This window comes from Montipora foliosa, chromosome 7, assembly GCF_036669935.1.
Source record: "Montipora foliosa isolate CH-2021 chromosome 7, ASM3666993v2, whole genome shotgun sequence".
Lineage (NCBI taxonomy): Eukaryota > Metazoa > Cnidaria > Anthozoa > Scleractinia > Acroporidae > Montipora > Montipora foliosa.
The window spans coordinates 37,435,973-37,458,472 of record NC_090875.1 but is presented as its reverse complement, the minus strand read 5'-3'; the positions used below and the strand labels follow the sequence as shown (position 1 = coordinate 37,458,472).

Below are 22,500 nucleotides of genomic sequence, written 5' to 3'. Positions count from 1 at the left end.
TTAACAACAGAATGAAGCAAAGCGTGCAAGTGTGAGAATTAAAGCGACAATTTTAGATTAACATGGTGTAATTATTATTGATTCAAAGAGGGTTGTTCTCTCTGAATATGAATAGCCTCTTTTATCTTAAGTTGAAAACTGGTGCAGGCGTGATCCAAAACATGGAAACAATCTGCTGAACACGAAGCGTGACAATGTTCACAATTTTGTAGAGTTTGCATGTGCAGGCTGTAATGCCTGTTACGTCAGCGAAACGGTCCGGCATTTTTCCACGCGTGTGAAGGAGCAATTAGCCAGTGATAGGGCCTCTCACATTTAGATGAACTGAGGATGACAGAAGTTTCTGTCGAAACATGTTTTGTAAACTGAAACGTTTTTTCGTTTTCTTGAAATTCTTTAGTTGTCTGCTACTATCAAGACCCTTTGGAAAAATTCATCACCATTTTCAGGTTTCCATTAATAAAAGTTTGGCTTTTCGAAATTATGCTCATGATAGCGCCACCCTCGAGTGTGTTATTTTTGTTTATAAAGAAAACAGTTCCATCAATACAAAAAGGGAAGTTCAAATAACCAACTTACAATAACTTCCTATTATTCAGAATGCGGTGGTCTAGTGAAGGAACCACTGGAAGAACTTTCCTTCCAAAAAGGTGACAAAATAACTGAGAATGAGTGTCAGTGGAACATTGGAGACATCTATGAACCAAATGGTGATCACGTGATTCTTGCTATTGATCCAGTTTATTCTTGTAGGTAAGATACAGAGTCTCTGCTTCGGTTTTTTTCCTCTTATTTGATTTGTTGGTTATCCTATGACTAGGAGTTACAATGGTCTTAGTACATGTGTTGAGTCTTAATTGCACTCTCAGTTAATGAAGAAAAAAAGACAAAATATGTCGCTGTGATGTGAAATAGTCGTTTTCATATTGTTGGAAGCCCAACTAGACCCCTCCCGCACTAGGCGATTTATTTGTCTATATAATCAATTCCATGCTACAAGTGCAATCGGTCGTTTTTAGCCATGAATGTACTAAATTGTATTCATCCTTACAAACTTCAAAATAATTCGGAGCAGGCCACTTTTTCATGCCATCGAGAGTCAAAACTGGCCGACTTGTCGTCTATTGATTTAACGAAAACATCGATTAAGCTAAGCTGCTTCGCCGAGGGCATACAGAACGGGTTTAATTTCGTTTGCGATGGATATTTTTTCAGTCAGCAAATAGTCGAATGTGCTGGTTTGCAGGTACTTTTTATGAGATTCAGAATTTGGTGTAGACAAGATTTGTCGACATTTATGGCAAAGTATAACTAATGTTGACAGCCTTGTGCTGATGCGCACATGTTAACAGGTTCCTTTAAAGAGCCGAGCCAGGAAGCCAGAGTTACATTTGCAACAGATCTACCAACTAAATGCAAACAGAACACGATTGAGATGAATTCAGTACAAGCCCTACTCGCACATTCTGCGAACGTAAAACGCTATTTAAATAGGTGAAATCCTTTAACATAATCAAGTGGAATTTCTTTCAATATCCATTTTAGTTAATTGTACCTTTTTTTTTTTCAGTTTCAGGATAGTCGTTAAGGACGGCTATGGTAAGAATCTTTTGTACAGTCGCTGTGGCCTTCGTGAAAGGGCCTTTCTCAGTACTTCAACCCTGAACATTTCTGTCGAAGTTAGAGCGTACGACAAGTCTAATACCTTTACTGCCCGATATGCCATCCTTAATGGCAGTATTTACAAAGGTAAGGAATTCGGTTTGTCTTGTTTCCGTTCTGTTTGTCTAGTGTGGATTGTCATTCTGGAGTGTAAGTCAGACGAGGCGTTTCCAGGGTGCAATATTTTTGTTTGTCCCGTTTCCGACGTGTTGCCTTAATTCTTGTGGAGGCGGGGTTCGATCCCCCGGCGTGTTTGGCGTGCTGGTTGCACCCTCCGTTTGGGCGTACCCACACCCTCTTACGGTGTGGGATTGGAAATTGCTGCCGTAAACGCGATTATGTCTCAAGGAACTGTTTATGAAAGGCCCTTTTTGGCCGTACAGCGGCCATTTTAAATTTTATTGTTTCAAATAGCTATTATGGGATGCTTACGGGGCAAATACATACTAATTTTCCACCTGAGCATCCCATAATAGCTATTTGAAACAATAGAATTCAAAATGGCCGCGTATCGCTGAATTGAATCCATGGAAAGTTTTAGCAGCGCCTACCAAAACTATTACCGTTGTTGTTTATTAGTTTGCTACAAACAATCAGTTCCACTGGGCGCCCTTGATCAGCTATAAATGGCATACGTTTTATAGTTACCTTCTACGCTGAACTGAAGCAATTACGACAGAATGTATATTCTGGAGAACCTGGCCTGCTCCAGTATCCAAGCAATGCCATAATCTGGAGGCAACTGCAATCACTTGGTTTGAAAATCTACAATTATATAAACAGAAATTTCAAGCTCGCGATACAACATTTTAAAAACATGTTTCGGCACGACTCATGCTATCATCAGTGTAATATGTTGTTTCCTTTTCACTGTTTTAAATACGTTTACAATTTGAAATTTAAAATACAAGTGCACTAGTGTTAATTACATAATCGAGTCACAAGAAGCAAAAATTATTGTTGTGTTGTAATTGCGCATTTAGTTCTGGCTTTAAGCGGCTGATTTAGATCGCTTCTTTGAGCTTAAGACAAAGTCTAGTTTTGGCTGAATCTACAATTTTGAAACAGTCAACCGAACACTTGCGGTTACAACTAGGTGAACCGTTCAGGTGTTTGAAAACATGAAAATTTTGTCAGTCGAGAGATGCTCTTTTACACTGGTTGCAAAGTGGCGTGACGTCTCGCCAATGTAACGGGAGTTAGAACCCGCACAAGTAAATTGATACACAACCATAGATTTTAATACATCTGGAATAGGATCTTTGATACTGATAAAATTCTTGATTTTGAAGAAGAAAAAAACATTTCTGATGTCTATATCTTTGCAATAAACGTCCAACAAGTGTTTCAGTTTTTTGCGTGTGACGGTAGAGAAGTCACCCACAAATGGCAGTTTGAAGTATCGAATACCTGTAGTGTTTTCCCCAGTGTTCTTTTGAGTTGGTCTATATACAATTATATAAATATAAAATAAAGTATCGTATGAAACAAGCAAGGAAAAAAGGATGTTTATGAATAATAAAGTAGAAATTTGATAACGATCTACCATAACACGATGCTAAACACCGTGCCTATTAACAATTGGAAGTGCATCAGGGAGGTCAGAAAAAAACCCATATGTCGCAGCATGGAGACGATGGAGGAAATCTGGACGGGGCCAAGAAACAACTCTCGCTTCCCCGTTCAGCTGGAAATTGACACTAATAGACAATGAAACTCAAATCAACCTCTGATACACGTTGTAATCTCGATTAATTCCTCGGTAAATCGTTTCTGATATCTGAGCTTAGTGTTTGGGTTCTTCCAACCAGCGTGCCTGTCCTTGAGTTCTGGATCAGCTGATGTGAAGCCTGCGTCGCTAGCGCCACCACCTTTCATACTGTGAGTGGCAAACTCCTTAACACCCTTTACTAATGGAGCCAAGAATTTTCTCATGTTGTCTAGAGCGGTAGAATAACAAATACCTGCATATTCATGAAATCGCTCCTGTTTCTTACACTTAACAACTCTACAAACGATCGGAAGCAATTGACTCTTATTACTTGTGGAGTTCCTCAAGGCTCAGTCTTGGGACCATTGCTCTTTCTCCTGTATGTCAACGACATTTACTGCAGCTCAAAGAAATTGAAATTCTATTTATTTGCTGATGACACAAATATTCTTCACAACCACAAAGACCTTAAACTCTTGAAAAAGAAATGAATGTTGAACTACATAATGTGTACCAGTGGTTAGTATCTAACAAACTAACCCTTAATCTCAATAAAACAAATTTCGTAATTTTTCGCCCTTATCAAAAACGCCTTTCATTTCTTCCTACAATATATATTAACGATCACCAAACAAATACATTAACCTACTTGGAATGCAAAGATCATGTGAAATATCTCGGTGTCCTAATCGATTATAAACTGTCATGGAAAAACCATACTGACTCTATAATACTGAAACTTAGCAAAACCATTGGATTACTGTCAAAGATAAGGCATTTTGTTCCCTTCCATACTCTTGTTAGTATATATAACTGCCTTATTGTTCCTTATTTACGATACGGCTTAATTGCTTGGGGACAAGCTGGCAAAACTCAACTAAATAAGCTTTTGATCCTCCAAAAACGTGCTCTCCGTTTCATGTGCTTCGCTGGCAGGTGTGATCACGCCATTCCCTTGTTCCTTCATGCAAAGGTTTTACCTATTCACTTTTTGTATTATAAATTGCTAGCTGAAACAATGCATGATGTAAATAACGATGTTATCCCTTCACAATTGAAGGATTTGTTCATCCCTACTGCAAAAATTCATTCATATAATACGCGATCTTCAGTTTCCAACAACTTTTGTATTAAAAAGTCAAAACTTGAAATTGAACGAAAATCGTTTTCAAGAATTGGTGCAAAACTGTGGAATGAGATACCAACTAAGTACCGAACACTACCAAAACCCATTTTTAAAAGGAAAATTCGTATGATCTTATTCAATATATTAGAATCTGAAGACTCCTACGAAGACTTAGAATCGATAATCTCAAAAGTTAGCAAATACTCTTAATAGCCATCATCTTTGCTTCGCTTATCTTATCTTATTCATTTTGTCTTATTTATCTACCTCTCATAATATACTTCGTTGCCAACCTCAATTACATAGCTAGGTGTTTCTTTAGACTTAATCTGTTTTCGTATTTACTTACCTATCTAATTATCTATCTATTTCTCGGTAGTCTTACTGTGTGTATTTTCTTCTTCTTTTACTGATTATCCTGGCCCACCTCGATTAGCACTGCTACCTGCGGGCCAGGGGAATAAGGACTTATTGTCAAATAATAAAATATTGTTGCTGTTGTTTGTTGTTGTTGTGGGTCGACAGCAACAATGACATAATCTTTTCCGTACAGGACAAGTAATTTTACCGGATCTAGCTAGAAGTATACTGGTGTGACAGTCGCGATGCTGGTCATTCTTACGACCGCTAATGAAAATTGACAAATGTGAATCGCTAATCTGAATGTCACATGGTCGTATCCCGAGTATTTCATTAATTCTAAACAAGCCGAAATACCCAATGAGGAAAATGAAAAGAAAACGTAGCGTTAGTAACGAAGCCGAAGGCGTATTATAACGTTCTGCTATCTCAAGTAGCATATGCTCGCCTATTGGCTCCTTTGGCTGAACGGGTCTCGCCAACCTCCTTCTCGCTCCCTCAGCTGCAGAGGTAACAATAGGGTGGTCCAATGGAGAGGCTAAACCGGCTAATTTGTCACTCCATCTAATGCTATATACAGCCGTGTCGATGACTGCACTCCCGTGACCGTTCCGGAGAGCTGTGTTGGTTAGTTCTAAAATATAGAGGGCGACATGCAGCGGCTCTGCGGGCACATGAGGAATACGTTGTACCAACCCTGGATTTGACCAACTGCGCCACCGATTCCATCCACTGGTGTATCTGGCAATGGTGCCTGGGACGTTGGCTGACAGGACCAACTCTAATAACAGCGGAACTTGACTGTACAGACCAGCGTCCCCCAAGCTCAAGGCTTCTCTTCAGATACCGACTGACCTAATATCTGTCGATAAAATCAAAAGGAGGGCAGTAAAAAAAGTACTACTGATTTCTTGAAAGCTAATTCCTTAACACCTCACCATATAGGCAAGCTGGCCGAAATTACACCTCTTGCTCGAACTAAAGAGGGAGCACCTCGCCAAATAGGTGTTGTTAAACGGCTCTCACGCACTACAATGGAGCTGATAACGGAATTAAAACCTGAACAATAAACAGGAATTGGCTGAAATAGGCACTTGTGCTCAACCAGCAAGGAGACATAAATTATTAACACTTGTCTAAAAAGGAAAGGATGGTCGAAGATGGTTTACCAATGACGAAGACTTGCCACGCACAGGCGTAGCCAAAAGGCTCTTAACGTTTAACAATGGAGCTGAAATTTATTGAACAACTGACCAAATAGGAAGGCTGGCCGAGTAGGCAATTCTGAATTCTGAAGACGACAAGGATAAATGAGGCGAATCTGCCTGGAGTGCTGTGCAAGAGAGGCCAAAACGATACTGAGGGCCATTCCGGCACTACCAGAGTACCAACGGCTTTGGGGCTAGCCAGCTTTCTTAGAGATGGTGGACACAGATGGACTGGGGGACACAGCCAGTTGTTGTCTGTACTCCAGTTCTGCGCTAAGGCGTCGACTCCGAAACAACTGGAGGAGAAGAACTTCGAGTTTAATTTAGGAAATTGGTTGTTAAGGTGCGAGGAAAATCGATCAATGGAATGGGGCCCCCATTTCTTATCAATCATACTGAATACGCGGGGGTTCAAACGCCAGTCATTCTTGTCTATGAACCTACTTAGAAGGTCAGCACGAAGATTCTTCTCACGGAGTAGCTAATGCGCCTCAATAGAAATTCCGAATCGGAAACAGAATTTAAAACCTCTAACAATACTTCCTGCAAGTGAGGCTTTGGGCTTCCAATCGTTAGGATACGAGATGCGCCCTGATTATCGACGAAAATCTTGACTGATTGATTTGCCAATTTCCGGAATGTGATTGCAGAACGTACGATACTGCTTTTAATTCTCGAAGATCTTCATAACGAAAATTACATTTGACTAAATATCTGTTGACATCACGCAAATCAAGAACTAAACGTAGTTTCTTTCCTTCTACTACTGACAAAGGACTGACGCAATGCGACGGGGAGTTTACTTCGCTGATTAAACCTTTCTCCGCCACAAGAAAATTAAGCCCTATCTTCATTGAGCTCGGTATAAACAAAATCAGAATCTCCACATAGACCCTCAATGAAACTTGCAATGTCAACGCGCTCTAGTCAACACGAAGATAACTTATTCTTCGGGCAATTATTTGCAAATGGCCAAACTGCCAGCACTGTAAACGAAAAGCCAACGAATGAAAAATTTAATGAAAATAAAAATGAAAACAAAAAATAAAGTAAACTGCCTGGATTACTCGGAGCTAAAGTGACAAACTGAAAGCATAACTGCTTTTATATATGTTTATAACAATGCTAAATAATAGCATGAGAATTTGTGGGAACAAAGACATCCTCTTCGTGTTCGTATTGCTGTTTGTTCCCTCTACTTTTAAATTCGTAGTGATCGTGCTTCGCGCGCCAAACCGCTGCTTCAACCGTCTGTAAGTTATCCTGCTTATACAATTGGAGACGGGTATCGATAACAATGTAAATTGAGTCCGTTATAGCCGACATTGCACGAGCAACAGCTTTGGAGACCGCCCAATCGCCGTCGAAAGAAATCCATGCTTCTTCGTTAGCCATTTTGAACAGCAAAATAAAGTAAACTGCCTGGATTACTTGGAGCTAGAGTGACAAACTGAAAGCATCACTGCTTTTATATATATTTATAACAATGCTAAATAATAGCATGAGAATTTTTATGAACAAAGACATAAATTTATGCAAAACATGCATAGCTTAACGCGTAGAAAACTATTATCTACTAAACCTCGTAACGGAGATAATTTTTATTACAATGACTTTCCAACATTATTTACAGCGCCACTGGTGGATGGATGGAATGTTACCGTCGTTAATGCTTCAGAATCCAGTATTACCTTTCAATGGCCAAACCTAACCGATGTCAGGCTTGGAAACCAGGTTCGGGCTTATGTTGCAATAGTAGAAACTACTGATGGTAAAGAGATAGCAGGGGACATTGTTTTCTCAAACGTTACGTCTAAAACATTAAGCGGACTTGACGGAGGCACTGAGTATCGTCTCTTCGCTGTTGTCGTGGATGTACTAGGACAACCACTCAGGAGTTCAGAAGTATTGCTTTTTACCGAGGAAGGTGGTGAGTGTGAAAAGTAAAGTTAGATGAAACACGCAATGCAAACAAATATACCCAACGACTTGTTGTATGCAGTCATTCAAAAGTACGTTCATGCTGTCTCTCTGCAAGAGCAATATCACAACAATGAACATTATTGCTTGGGCTTGCTTTGTTTGCTGAAATTGACGAAATAGAAACAAGCTTCTGATTTGATAAACTTTGTCTATGTGGCTAGCCACATAACCGCCTTAAAAGCAATTTCGATCCAATCAAAAATACACATACTTTTGTTATTAAGTCCCTACCCAGTAGAGGAGAGGACAAAAAGTCTAATATCTAATAAGCAAAAGAATATGATCAGGGTGGAGGTCAGAGGTGTGAGAAAAGTGAAGATAGAACTCAACTGCTTCCTCTGCTTGTGAGTGACGGATCCGAAAAAAAACATGTCATAGTTAATTCGCTGGTAGGGCACCCGTAATACTAATTTGTTGCACCCTCTAAAGGAATTCCCCAGCCGTGCATTGCTAATTCAGGTTAAACATTCACCAAGAGAAAGCAAAAAAGACCAAAAAAAAAAGTTTTTCGTTAAACATCTCTTACAACAGTTATGCTATTTGTCAGTATTACCCAACGTAAGGGATAATCAATCATTTTACAGATATATGATGATGTGAAGAGAAGTCATTCCCTTAAGTCTTTATAACCTAATTGCATAAAATCCAAATTCGCACACGCAATAGCATTTTGTACTCGTACCACGTTGTAATGCTAATTAATACGAAATTGCTCAGTTGTGCACAAACAATCCAGTACGCTAGTCCCGTTTATTTCCCCCGTGGTAGTTTGAATTAAATTTGCTTTAAAAAAGCTATACCAAAAATATTAAAATACCCTTTTCGCTTCCTTTACTTTTACTTTACTTTAATTCGCCACAATTCATGGAGTGGCAGGAGAGAGGAACAGAACTTTTCGTCCCAATTGACACCTAACCCCTATATCCATAGATCAGACCACAACACCGGGAACTCTATGCCCTACTCTTCCACTTCCACTCTTCCACTACTTCCATGCCCTCCTCTTCCACTATAAAACGTGATTTTTTATTTTTATTTTACGTTGTTGTGTTTTCTTTCTCTGTTTCTTCATCGTAGTACCCAGTAGAAGTCCTTATGTATCCGTTAACAACAATTATCCTGGAGGTGACAGCATCAACATATCAATACATCCAATTCCTGAAAAATATCACAATGGCAAACTTCTTGGCTATAACATTAAGTACAGGACTTCGTGCTATGGAATCCCAAATTTCTCCGCTCAGGTCGACGTCAGTGCATCGACCAGAAGTTACCTCTTAACTGGGCTCCTGCCAGGAAAACAGTACTACATTCGGGTCGCTGGGTTTACCTCTAAAGGAATTGGACCGTATTATGGGGCAAACGCGTTCACCAGTAAGTGGCTATTCGTAGGCTTCGTGATTTGTTTGGTTTAACTGCACTGGAGTTCATAAAACTGATTACATATGGTAAGGTAGTTTTAAGTGCTAGAATGCATGGATTTCCTTTAGAGCGCTAGCCCAAGAAATGGGAAACCAATTACGAACCAAACTTATATCAGTATTAGTATCAGTTTTCGTTTTGTTTTTTTCCCTCTCCCTCACATCATGCCTTCGAAAAGCCTTAATACTCAGGCTAGACTGACCTTAACGTTCGGTGTAAGAATAGGTTGGTCGTTTGGGGGATAGTGTTATTTGAAACTACTATTGTCCTCATGAGAGGAAGTGTAGGGATTGAGCATAATGAAAAAAATTCAGGGCTCAAACTAATAGGCCATTTCCGAGTTACCTTGCGCCTGTTTCAAAACGAGTCCTCGTCCAAAACCTTTTATATGAAACTGAGTTTGATATAAAAATGGACTTCTAGGCGGAACACATTTTCATATGAATGGTTTCGCATTAAGACTCGTTTTCACACAGAAGTAAAAATTGCCTGTTGAAAACGGTTGCTCTTGAATATCGGTGTGTCCACCTTTATAAAATAGAAGCCGAAACGTTGAATTTTTTTTTTTCAGCCTGTGAACCACAACGTACGTTAACCGCGAAAAACGGTACTCTATACAGCCCTAATTACCCATGTTCCTTTCGCGGGTTGCATTACTGCCGCTGGACTATTGAGCCGCAACTTGGCGGGAGCACTGTCAAAGCGATATGGATAAACTTTAATTCCTTTCGAGTCGGCGATGGCCCTTATTGCAGGTGAGATTTATCTTATTATAACAATCAAGTTTAACAATTGCTTTGGCATGCATATGGTATGAACAGCTGTAAGCGCTATCTACTGAAAGAACAATAATGTTACCGCAGGAGTAGAAAACTCGCCTCTACTCGCGATCGGTCTATAGGGTGTGTCCTTAAAATCAATTAAAAATTAATCCTCGTTAAGTAGGGGCGAAAGAAAAGATCTGTTTTAAACAACACCTTAAACGAAATTTTGAGTTTTGAGGCAGGATTCTGGGCGATTTTTAAGCAAGACTTTGCAAGAGCCTTTAACCATGATGTAGTAGCCTAATGTTTAGCTAGCTGGACTCCGGATCTAGCGGTTCGTGTTCGAGCCCTGGCCTGGGGTAATTGTGTTACGTGGTTGAGAAGACATTTTTTTCTGTGAGTACCTACAGCATATTCTTCCAGGAAGGAATAGAATTACTCCTAATCCCTTCATGCTACATGCAGTAACCGGAGATACCTGCTGACCTGATGGCCAATAGGTTTGTGGGAAACTGGATCCAACTACATCAAGTGGGGGCACATTTTGACCCCCCAACGAACTGAATATTGAACTGTTGCGTTGTTCTTCGATGTGATCTTGAAAGTAGTCTTGAAAGAAACGTGATTTCTTATTTCTATTTACGAAGTACGGTTCTCGTACATTTGGTGCCGAGACCCGGGACGGATTCCGCTCGGAAAGTAAGAAAATCTTGAATTCTTGTTGCGCGCTATTTTTTTTTAATGGCTGGTGGGAATCAAGGTATGGCCGAGAAGAAGAAATTATAGAATCTGATAAAATTTTGCGACAGTCACCAACATTTAGTGCGAAAAACAATCGCTGAAGTAAAATATTTAATAGCTGGAGGGATTCCCATCTAAACGAAAAAGCTGAAACTTTCTTTGTACCTCTCTTCAAACAAAGTGTTTGGAGCTTCAAGTTTTGGATCGTGACATTGTTGAGCTGCTGGAGGATGTCTCAAAGCTCGATTCTGATGTTTCTCAGAGCTGTGAGCTAATATGTGTTATTCAAGAGTGTATGGTGGATTTAGAATCTGCACTGGCAGCGCAGGAATCACAAGGAAAATATCAGTAATCGAGTACTTTGGAAAGCGCGGGAACTGCTCAAGGTCACCTACAGACAGTTCACTCGCACGAAAAGCTTCCCAAGCTCGCGATGAAGAAATTTCACGGAAACCCATCGAGTGGTATCCCTTTTGGGAATCGTTCGAGTCAGCAGTTCATGAGAATTCAAACCTGTCTGGAGTGGATAAATTCAACTGTCTAGAAGTCGCTTCTAACAGGCACCGCCCAAAGCGATGTCGCTGGCCTAGCCCTGACAAGCGCTAATTACAAAAAGGCAGTAGAATTACTCAAACGAAGATTCGGAAACCGACAGGTTGTGATCTCGAGCCACATGGAGGCGCTCACAAAAATTCTCAAGGTTGCATCTATAAGCGAAGTTAAGTGGCTTCGAAGTTTGTACGACACAGTTGAGTCACATGTTCGTGGATTAGAAAGTATGGAGATCTCTTCTGAAATGTATGGTTGTTTTAAACACCGATTATCATGCAGAAATTATCGGAAGAATTTAGAATTGCAATCTCGCGAAATTTGGAATCGGAATCACGGGATTCGAAAGAAACCGTGAGTGAATTTCACAAGGAATTGCAGCTGAGAGAACAATGTCTTGTGAACCCTAGGGACGCCAGACCGTCAAACTCGTTTCAGAGAGGTGAGTTGCTTCATTCTACGTCTGCTTTGTACTCTGAAAGTGCTAAGAACAGACAGTTTTCTCGTGTGTGGTGCTCGCTTTGCGATCAAAATCATCAGAGCTCTAAATGTAATGTGGTCGTAAGTGCTGAGTCTAGAAAGCAAGTTTTGAGGAAGAAAGGCAGATGTTGTCTTTGTCTCAAATCTGGGCATTTGTCACGTACCGGTAATTGTAAAAGTCCTGTGAAATGTTTCAAATCTCAAGGACCCCACCATGTTGCTGTGTGTGATACTTTTGAACACACTGTGAGTGGACCAGAGCAAGTTGAGAATGTTCGTAATGTCTGTACCAGTTTGTATAGGATCAGTACAGAGGGTCCGTGCTGTTGCAAACTCTAGCTGCTAAGGTCGTACGGCCAGACAATGACAGTAGTCCACTAAATGTGCGTCTTGTTTTCGATTCATGCAGTCAGCGATCTTACGTGACTCAGAATGTTAGCAAAAAATTGCAGCTACCCGTTGTTGTTAGAAATTCCCTGCTGATCAAAACCTTCGGAGAATCAGATGCCAGACTACGTACCTGTGAGATTGTTCAAGTTGGCATCAAAACGTTATGCGATGAAACTGTGTACATTCAAGCGTATGTAGTACCAGTGATCTGTGGCCCCTTGACCCAACAGTCCACTGAACTGACTCAGTCTAGCTATCAACATCTCCGTAACCTGCTATTGGCTGACAGAGCTGCTGGTGGAGTGCTAGCAGTCATGCAGTATTCTCGTTGGGGCTGACTACTATTTGTCCTTGGTAGAAGGTACTATAGTGAGGGGTGCACCATGGGAACCAGTTGCTCTGGTCACAAAGCTAGGATTTGTCCTCTCTGGACCCACTAAGGTCATGTGTGATAATGTCCATGCTAACACTGTTTTGAAGGTTCAATCGAGGGTAATTAATCATGATTATCTTGCGTCAGAACTGAGAAAATTCTGGGACTGTGAATCCCTCAATGCCACTCTGGATGACAAGTTTGTTAATGAAGTTGAATTTGTGGAAGCAAGATATCAAGTGGGACTACCATTCAGGGAAGATCATGACCTCCTTCCTGATAATTTTGCTTTGTGCAAATCAAGGTTGATGTCACAATTAAGGTGTCTGAGTGTTAAGCCTGATGTGTCCAGGCAGTATAATGATGTCATCCGAGAACAGCTGAAACAAGGGATCATTGAACCTGTAGATCAAGGAACTACTTATGGTGTTGGCAACGTGCATTACATCATCCATCATGAAGTGATTCGTGTTAATACCGGGAAACCACAAAGCTGCGCGTGGTTTATGATGCCAGCGCTCAAGCACAGAGTACCACACCCAGTCTTAATGATTGTCTTTATGCTGGCCCACCACTGTCTTCACTCATTTACGACATCCTTTTGAGGTTCCGCGTTCATAAAGTGGCCATCTCAAGAAACAGAGAAAGCCTTTCTGAACATTTCAGTTGACCCAAGGGATCTTGACTATCTTCGCTTCCTGTGGGTCGATGATATCGGTAGCAAACACCAAATTCTCCAAGTTTACAGATTTGCATAAGTCGCCTTTGGCATTTCCTCAAGTCTCTTCTTGTTAGGGTTTAGGGTTAGGGTTAAGGTTCTTGAATGCAACTATTGGTCATCATCTAACCTCCACTGATATTCCTGGGGAATTTCTTGAGTGTGTGATGAAGAGCCTGTATGTGGACGATTTTGTAAATGAAGACTCTGATGATCTGGCTCCAGTTGTTCAAACGATGGATAGCGCTATCTGCCGGATAACACTCTATCCAGTGGATAAGTAATAGCGAAACCAATTGCGCTACCCAATGGATAGTGATTTATCCGGTGGATGTTCAAGAATCTGAAATCATCTTTCAAGAGTGGAGGCTTTAATATGCGAAAGTGGGTGATTAATTCTACACTAGTTCACAAAAGAATTGAACAACATGAAAGAGTCTCCTCTGGAAGCTGAAGTTTCAACCAAGCCTGATGAAGAATGTAAGATTCAAGACGAAGATCAGACCTTCTCAAGTTGTCAGTTCAGGGCGAAAGGTAACCCCTGCAGTGTGAGGTGTAAAGTACTTGAATTGGATGGGACACTGAAAGTGACATGTTCTCGCTGAACTTGGCCTCTCCAATGGAAACAAACAATGCTTGCACTATAACAAAGAGAAGTATTCTCACAGCGACGAGCAAGCTGTATGAAGATAATCTACCAGTCTCTTTGTAAGAAGATAGAAGGTAGAAGTTATGCAGTTTCTTATTCCCCACCGCTTCCCGGGTTCCTGTTAAGTGACGAGTTTGCGTTCTCCCGTGTTGGAGTGGACTTAAATGGGGAGGAATGAACAATGTTTACATAGCCTTATTCACATGCGCTACAATCCGATCTGTTCATCTTAAACTTGTGCCAAGTCTGACAGCGGAAAGTTTTGTAAAGGCCCTCACTCGATTTAAGGGAAAAAGGGGAATTCCAACCTTGATTGTCAGTGATAAGGTAAAGACCGTAAAGGACGCAAGGGTGCAGGCCTATTGCCAGCGTGAGAGTAAAAAATGGAGGTTCAATGTTTAAGCAACCCCTTGGTGGGGTGGTTTCTTTGAACGTCTTTTGAAGTCTGTCAAGTTAAGTTTAAAAAGTGTCTACGCAATGCGCGATTGAATTATGAAGAACTGTCTACAACCCTTGTAGAAGTGGAAGCAGCCTTGAATTCACTTCGGTGACTTACCCTTATGATGAGTTCGAGGAACCCCTGACGCCATCTCACCAAGTCATAGGCCAAGGAATTTTGTCAATGACATCAAAGAACTATTCCATTGATGATGGACATACCCAGCAAGCGCTTTCAAGGAGAGCAAGGTTCTTACAGCGCATCCTCGATCATTTCTGGAACTGCTGGCGATCAGAGTATCTCACACAACTTAGAGAACAACATCGTTGTTCTAAGAGAGTTAGCTCACTCCATAAGGTTCAAGTGGGAGATGTTGTGTGCATACATGAGACGACGATCCCAAGACAGCTGTGGCGACTTGGAGAGGTTTAACGCTTACTTCCTGGTCCTGATGGCGAAGTTCGAAGTGCAGTGGGGAAAGTTAAGTCCGGCAACTTGCCCTCGTCAGAATGGAGACACCCACTGCAGAGACTCTGGAAGTGAAGCTGAATACTGAACCGGATAACGCTGTTCCTATTACAGTTGTGAGAGACGAAGATGTCCCAGCGGTTTTTGTAAATTCTAGCTAAGAAACCTTTCTAAAGTGATCTGTACGACTATTTTTGTAATAAGTTTGTTTGTCATGAGATTTTCTTAATTTTGAACTTTGATTGGTTAATGTCATGAAACAACGAGGGCGAGTGTGTGGAAAACTGGATCCTACTACTGAACATTGAACTCTTGCGTTGTTCTTCGATGTGATCTTGAAAGTAGTCTTGAAAGAAATGTGATTACTTATTTCTATATACGAAGTTGTCTTATTGCGTACGGTTCTTGTACAAGGTTGAAACGCAGACTTTAACCTACCTATATAACCATGATAACTTTTTTCTTCTACCCAGATCAAGCAACTGGCTTCGCGTGGCGACTGGAGAAGAAACCCAGTACAATAATGACACCTTATTATGCGGTTACATAGAGCCTTTTTCTCTTGTTGTTCACGGCGACCAATCAGAGTTGGCACTTCAATATACGAACACATATCGCTATTCAAAAGGTTTTTCAGTCTGGTATCTTGGACTTGAAGATCCCTTGATAGGTATCAAACAAATCTATATATCTATCTATTTATTCTAAAGAGTAGCGCCAACATAGATGAAGCTATTAGATTTTACATGGTAAGGGACCAGGGAAACTTTGTTTCAAGAATTCCTAGATAGTTGTTTTTTCTCGCAATAATTGATCTTGCTCGCGTTATATTTGAGATACTTCATTTAAGTAATTACCTATTTTTTTTCTGACAGACATTGACCTATTATCATGGCAACTGTTAGTTCACAACATTACGTCATCGTCAGCGGCCGTGCAGTGGGAAGCTTTTCCTCTCAATGTATCGATTTCCCACTTTATGGTGATGTTCACGGAGGAAAACACAAATATATCTGTTTTGTTCAAAGTCTGGTCTTTGTACGATCGAAATTATTTTGTAAACAAGCTGTTAAAGCCAAACCGAGTGTATGAATTCCAGGTACTTGCGTTCACGGTAGGCGTCGAGAATGTCACTTATTCCACTAAAATCCAAACCATCACGACTGGAGAAGAAGGTGAGGACCGCGTGGCAACAATCTAAAGTTTTATGTTTGTGTAAACTTACTTTTACAAGCTGAAAATTAGCCAGTTGACTCTAAAATATTTCGTATTGATGGAAATAACATAAAAAATTGTTGTGACGTCGGCGGGATTCAGAAAATGAGATCACTGTTGCTCTAAACTGACTCTTCTACTAGGATAGAAGAGAGTGTGCCCTAGGCATTATGGTTGTAAATTGCATCAAGGAAGATTTGAAGAGCAAAGCTAGGATGCAATGTTGAGCCAGGTGACACTCATGTTATACAGGCTTGCTCTCTTATTTTTGCGTAACCCAGTAGGTAGGGCAACGGTAATGGAATCCAAACTACAGAACAACAACTTTTTCATCCCCAACAAAAACAGCAATAACGAACAAACAAAACTATATGACATACCAATACAATGATAACAACAAAAACATGCAATAATGAGCGAATCCCTGAATATTGCTCCCTCACTAAGTCGCCCAATCGATAGGGCAACGGTAATGGATTCCAAACTTAACAACGACAACAATCAGTCAATCAATCAATCAATCAATAAATCTATGCCATAACGAAAACAAAAACAAATAATCAAAACATCCTTACATATTGCTTCTTTCAGCTCCTAGTCGGGCACCTACAAATGTGCGGGTAAGGAACTTCCAACCAAATGAGATTCTGGTACTTTGGGATGCGGTCAAGCCACAGTATACGAATGGCCAGATACAAGGCTACACAGTCCACTACAGAAATTATGATTACTACTACTATTACTACTATGGGGATCATGCAAAAAACGTTACCATCAACAACCCAAACGTGTTCCAGATGGTGCTGCGTGGTTTGAATGGAGGAAGCAAGTACCAAATAGCGGTTTCTGCTTTCACTTCAGTGGGTGAGGGACCTCGGTCGCCGTGGATCTCATTCACAGTCGGTGAGTGTTGACAAGTAGTGTCGGGTATACTGGACAAGTTGAGCCGTTGACCTTGGCTTGTCAAGGTCAAACAAAATCATTTGTCCAGCCAATGTATTTTCGGGGAAAGAAGAACCAAGTAAGAAGAAATTCGATACGAGTTTGGGTATGTTTCTCCTTTTCTTTATATAATTTTAAAGGTTAGAAATGGGTCCTTAGGGAATCCCTCATTTAGCCTAGAGGTGGGGTGGGAGCATAAACGAAGCATTCAAGCTTTGGTGGTACAACTTTGTTTCAAGGCTTTCATAAATATTTTCGGGGAACATTTTGGTGTGTCAATTGCATGGTCATGTCACCTGAAGTCTCTATGGCAAAGATGTTTGCAATCTGTGTTTTTCCAATCAATTTTGGCGCTGTTCTTACCTCTTGGAAAAAACTGAATTACCCTCGCACACGAACGAAAGAAAAGCCCTGGGTTAAGACGTGCAAATCAATTGAAGTATTAAAGTGCAAGCAAAAATTTATCAAGGTCATCAAGCAAAATAAATCTAAGCGAGGTAAATTTAAAAACTGCTTTTGAATGGCTTTCTGACTTGTCTCTATGACAAAAACCAATTTCTTTACAAGCTCTGCTGAAAAATGAATATGAATTTAAGAAGGCAGTTTTTAAGTCCCTTTGCATTATATTTTGCTTTATAAGGTTGTGGTGGTAATTTTAACCAGTCCTTTGGAACAATCCACCTTACGAAATCAGACTACAATGAGCTACAATGTAACTGGACGATAGGAAGTGTTGGCATCAGTAATGCAGTCATCCTTCTTTCACTAAAAGAACTCCGTTTCGATTATTGCAGGAGGTGAGTTTTGGTGACTTAAGGTGGCCCAAACGTCTTAAATTCCAAGTTGTTGACTTTGTTGAGTCTCCTTTTTTTGGTAGGAAAGATTTTACCGATTTCTGTGATTTTTGGTGTCCCACACAGGTGCGGATCTAGGGGTAGGGTGCAGGGGGTGTGTCGCCTCCCCCCCTTTCTGAGATGAACTGCGGCTTTCTAATGCAACTAATATTCTGCCCCCCCCCCCCCTCCAAAAAGAAACCCTCAACAGTCAGCTACGCTTATCCTTAGTTGTGCACCCACTCCTAAGAAAAATCCTGGATCCACCCCAGCCACATGAGTAATGTCTAAATGTAACGGAGAAACAAAAACATTTTTCTTGCTGGCCAAACTTTTTTTGCGATATCAGCAAATTTATAAACAAATCCAGTGCCTATAATGTTCAAATCCGATGACAAATTATTTATTTACTTCTTCAAACAAGGCTTAGTTCTCTCTCTCTTGTATGTGCAATTTCAAGGATAATCCTGGCAAACCACTCACTGCATACATGCCAGTTAAATGTACCCTGAAAATTCGGTAAGCTAATGCATTTATGTTGGGGTGCAGGGATGGCGCAGTGGTGAGAGCACTCGCCTCCCACCAATGTGGCCCGGGTTCGATTCTCAGACTCGGTGTCATAAGTGGGTTGAGTTTGTTGGTTCTCTACTCTGCACCCAGAGGTTTTCTCCAGGTACTCCGGTTTCCCATCTCCTCAAAAACCAACATTTGACTTGATTTGTGTTAATTGTTAATTTCAACTTACAATGCCCTAATGAGTGCTTCAGCTCTAGAACGACTAGACACTTCAATAAAGTCTCTTTCCTTTCCTTTCCTTTGGCGAGCGCAGCAAGACCATTTCCCATCTACAAGGCTAATGCTATACCTTTATTCAAAGACACAGAACGAATACAATGCTACTGGCAAAGACAGCCAGCTACTCTGCGAGCAGAGTCTGCTTCGATCTTCCTAGATAAGTTGGGAGGAGGAAAGTAGACTCTGCCAGCCGGCTCGACTTTCTCTGATTTGCCGCTCATCCAAAGAAATGGATGAGTCAGTCCAGTTTCAACTTGTCAAACCATGTGCGCATGATCAATCACCAAGCGTCATCTAGAATTGAGAAACCTATTAATTTTTTCAGTAAACAATGAAAATGGCAATTTATCTTGAGTTTTGAAGGAAATGATTCCTTGGTAGCCGTGTGTTTGCAAGAGTTGTTCAAAAATATACCTACTGTTTTTTTTTGGTTTCGTGGTTTTGCGGTTACTAGTCACGCATGACTGACTCCCGAATACGTTTGAATTTTTAACCCATGCTCAAACGAAATGTCGAGCCGGCTGGCAGAGTCTACTTTTCTCTTCCCGACTTATCCAGGAAGATTGAAAGAGACTCTGCTCGCAGAGTAACAGCCAGTGCAACAGAGAGCAAAACTTTATGCTAAATGCAAGGTGAAATGAAATCTCCCATATTCATCCGACTTATCGCTTATTTCTCCTTTTATGTCCGTAAAAACAAATTCAGCTTGACGAAACAGGAAATCTATAAAAAAAAAAAAAAAATAGCCATTTTCCAGCACTTTAAATGCACTTTTTGAAAAGGAATAAAATAGGCAAGAAGAGTTCTTTCAATTAAGATTGCGATAAAAATATATTCCAAATCCCTGGATTTTTGGTCTAACATTGGTCCGAGGAATTTTGCTACAAGAGGATAACCAGTTTACATTTTTTAAAGGGACACAGTCAGCTATGGGATCGTGCTAACCTGCCTGTCTGAGTGAGTGAGTGAGTGAGTGAGTGAGTGAGTGAGTGAGTGAAAGATTTGTAGGTCTGCATCTTCTTGAATTACAACAATTGATGGTTGTTTGCGGACCACTTGTCGCCTCTTTCTTTTCTTAATTTTCTTAATGAAAAGAGAACGAAAACTGTTTGAGTATCTTATTATCAAATTAACAGACATATTTAAATTCTCAAATGTCTTAAATCAAAATCGGCCTCTTTTGTCACTTCTGTTCTACGGAGATCGTCACACAAGCTCACATTCTACAGATATTCTGCAGGTCAAATGAACAAGCAAAAAAATACACCAGTCGACCATATTTTTACTCTCAAAGACCGGGCCAACTTCTCTGTCTGCATTGAAAAACATACAACAGTATTTTCCTCGCAACGGAAAGAAAAATAGAAGAAAACTTTTTTATCTTCATCATTGCGATCAATCAGCAATAAAATATGTAGATTTCATCAGCTTGTTTGTGTTGAAATTCCCACATCGCTTGCGCTCAAATTTTTTGCCCAGTAATAGAAAAGGTGAGCTCTTCTGAATTGAACGAAACATTAAAAAAATCGCAACTTAGTTTTCACACATGTCAAATGAAAACTTTTAGTGTAAGTGCACTTTCGGCAATGCTACTTAAATTTTGTTGATAGGTAAGGATGTAGATTATATCGGCTAGTCTGTGTCTGTTGATTTCACAGATAGCCTCTTCTTCTCATTTAATTTATTCACGCAATTTTTGATTTTTGTTCCTTTTTTCCTTAGAAAAATTATATCTGTATGAAAAATATAGTAGCGGAAGCAGCCTGTGTGTTAGGTGTGAGGGAAAGAAATGCTGAAAAGCCTTTTCAAAAAATCATGTCATTTAACAGCCGCACCGGAAAATAAGTGGGTCAAACACAAAAATATACAGGTCTGCTGGAAGCGTGCTTGAATCTTCAACAAATGAGCCCAGAAAATCGGCAGGAATTTGAGACGCTGATTAATAAGAAAGCAGTTTCTATTTCCAAAACGATGGAATTGCCTGGTGATATAGAACCTCGTCTAGGAGAGTGAATTTTTGACTTTGCCGGAAAAGAAAGGTCAACTTCACGAGTTAGACATAACATAACATAACAACATTTTATTCAGGAAGTTACAACACAAATATAAAACCATCCTGAAAAGGGAAATCGTGAGCTTAACCTTGTATAAAAACAATTTCCCTAACCAAAAATTTACAAAAATTATATAAATAAGATTTAATAGCTACTGATTCAATAAAATTTCAATAAATATTCAAACAAATATTCAAATAACCATTGTGATCTTTGTGTTGAATTCTCACATTTCTTGTCCACTTAATAACACTTGAAAGAAAAAAAAAACAAACAAACAAAACAGCAATCCGATGTCTTGCCCTCATTTTGCCAAAGATGTATCCAATTGTTAGTAAGACGCAAGATAACTTGTTTACAGGCAGCAGCTGAAATCGATGTCACTTTCGATTTTGCGATTTACTTGTGCAGCCAAAAGAACAATAGAAAACTTAAACGTAGCAAATATCTCCCATACTATTTTTCGCTGATGGTAACTTTTTATATTCGCGGCACAAAATTTATGTTAATGTCACAAAAAAAGGTTGCTGTTATTCATCGTGGTGAAGTGCAATAATAATAAATTATTCTCGTTTGTCTCACGATGTGGTCACTTGTGATGAAGATCGCGACGTTTCGACTGCATACTGCTAGTCTTCATCAGGCGATGAGGTCGACTGGTTACGCATCACCTTTTAAGGTGATTCCTTAGTAATAGAAGTTGTCGTAAGATTTTTTTAAAACTTTTCTCGATTGTTCCCTATATTATGGTGACTCGAAATGTGCAATTAAAAAAGTAGGTCACCAAGCTCGTTTGAGAGACATAACTTGCTCAAGTTACTCATTTAATCATTGCGCCTTCATCTATCAAGGACAAGTTTATTCCATCGGTTCAAGCTACGTTTTGCACGAACAGGAAGCACAGCTTTGACGTAATTCTTGAAATAACAAAACAGGTGAATTGTGTTGCTCAAAAGGAATAATTTAATGTTTGTTTTATGGCACAGGCACAAGTCTTGAAAAGGCACTGACTACAAATGTTCTTCGGGTGCGTGATCTCGAGGAGACAATTTTGTGTCCACGAGTGATGGCTACGAATACTATCTTTCCTGTAACTTTTTTTTCTGACGTAAATTTTTTGTAATTTTTTTACAGCGCAAAGAAAATGAGTAAGAGAATAAAATTATGCCAAAAAAAAGATAGGTCACCAACCTCGTTTAGGAGAAAACAGAAAGCAAACCAAGCTCGACCCCTCGACAACACGTCTCCCCGATAGCGCGGTTTCACTTTCACAGTCGGACTTAAATCTTCTTTAGCATTATCAAGGCTATCACTCGATTTTTTGTTTTGTGAGAGTCCAAAACGTTTCTTGCTTTGCTCTTTACTGCTGTGCTCTGAAAACAGCCATTCTTCTTTCTAGCGAGCTTTCCCTCACGAAAGGTCGGCATTTTGAAATGTTTTTGGCCACGTTCGATATATCAATATTCACACATTGGTACGAGTCTTTATGGTTAAATTTAAACATTGTTTTGTTTAGAAATATTCGTTGAGACTTGTGAGACAAAGAGCCATGAAATTTGACCATAAAGCCTCTTAGCCATGCCTCAATACGAACGGGGCTTACACTGTGTTATGCGCA

At 40.1% G+C, this 22,500-nt stretch overlaps 1 protein-coding gene across 1 annotated transcript in view; it reads left to right on the top strand.

Annotated features, from left to right (window-relative positions):
* Nucleotides 1–22,500, top strand: part of LOC138010212 (protein sidekick-2-like) — a 77,657-nt gene that overhangs the window by 18,582 nt on the left and 36,575 nt on the right. The window contains exons 4-12 of the mRNA XM_068857151.1: nucleotides 600–753; nucleotides 1,571–1,749; nucleotides 7,701–7,997; nucleotides 9,128–9,424; nucleotides 10,044–10,227; nucleotides 15,517–15,713; nucleotides 15,919–16,218; nucleotides 16,850–17,161; nucleotides 17,841–17,997. Coding sequence (XP_068713252.1) covers nucleotides 600–753; nucleotides 1,571–1,749; nucleotides 7,701–7,997; nucleotides 9,128–9,424; nucleotides 10,044–10,227; nucleotides 15,517–15,713; nucleotides 15,919–16,218; nucleotides 16,850–17,161; nucleotides 17,841–17,997 — 2,077 coding nt within the window. The remainder of the gene's footprint in view (nucleotides 1–599; nucleotides 754–1,570; nucleotides 1,750–7,700; nucleotides 7,998–9,127; nucleotides 9,425–10,043; nucleotides 10,228–15,516; nucleotides 15,714–15,918; nucleotides 16,219–16,849; nucleotides 17,162–17,840; nucleotides 17,998–22,500) is intronic.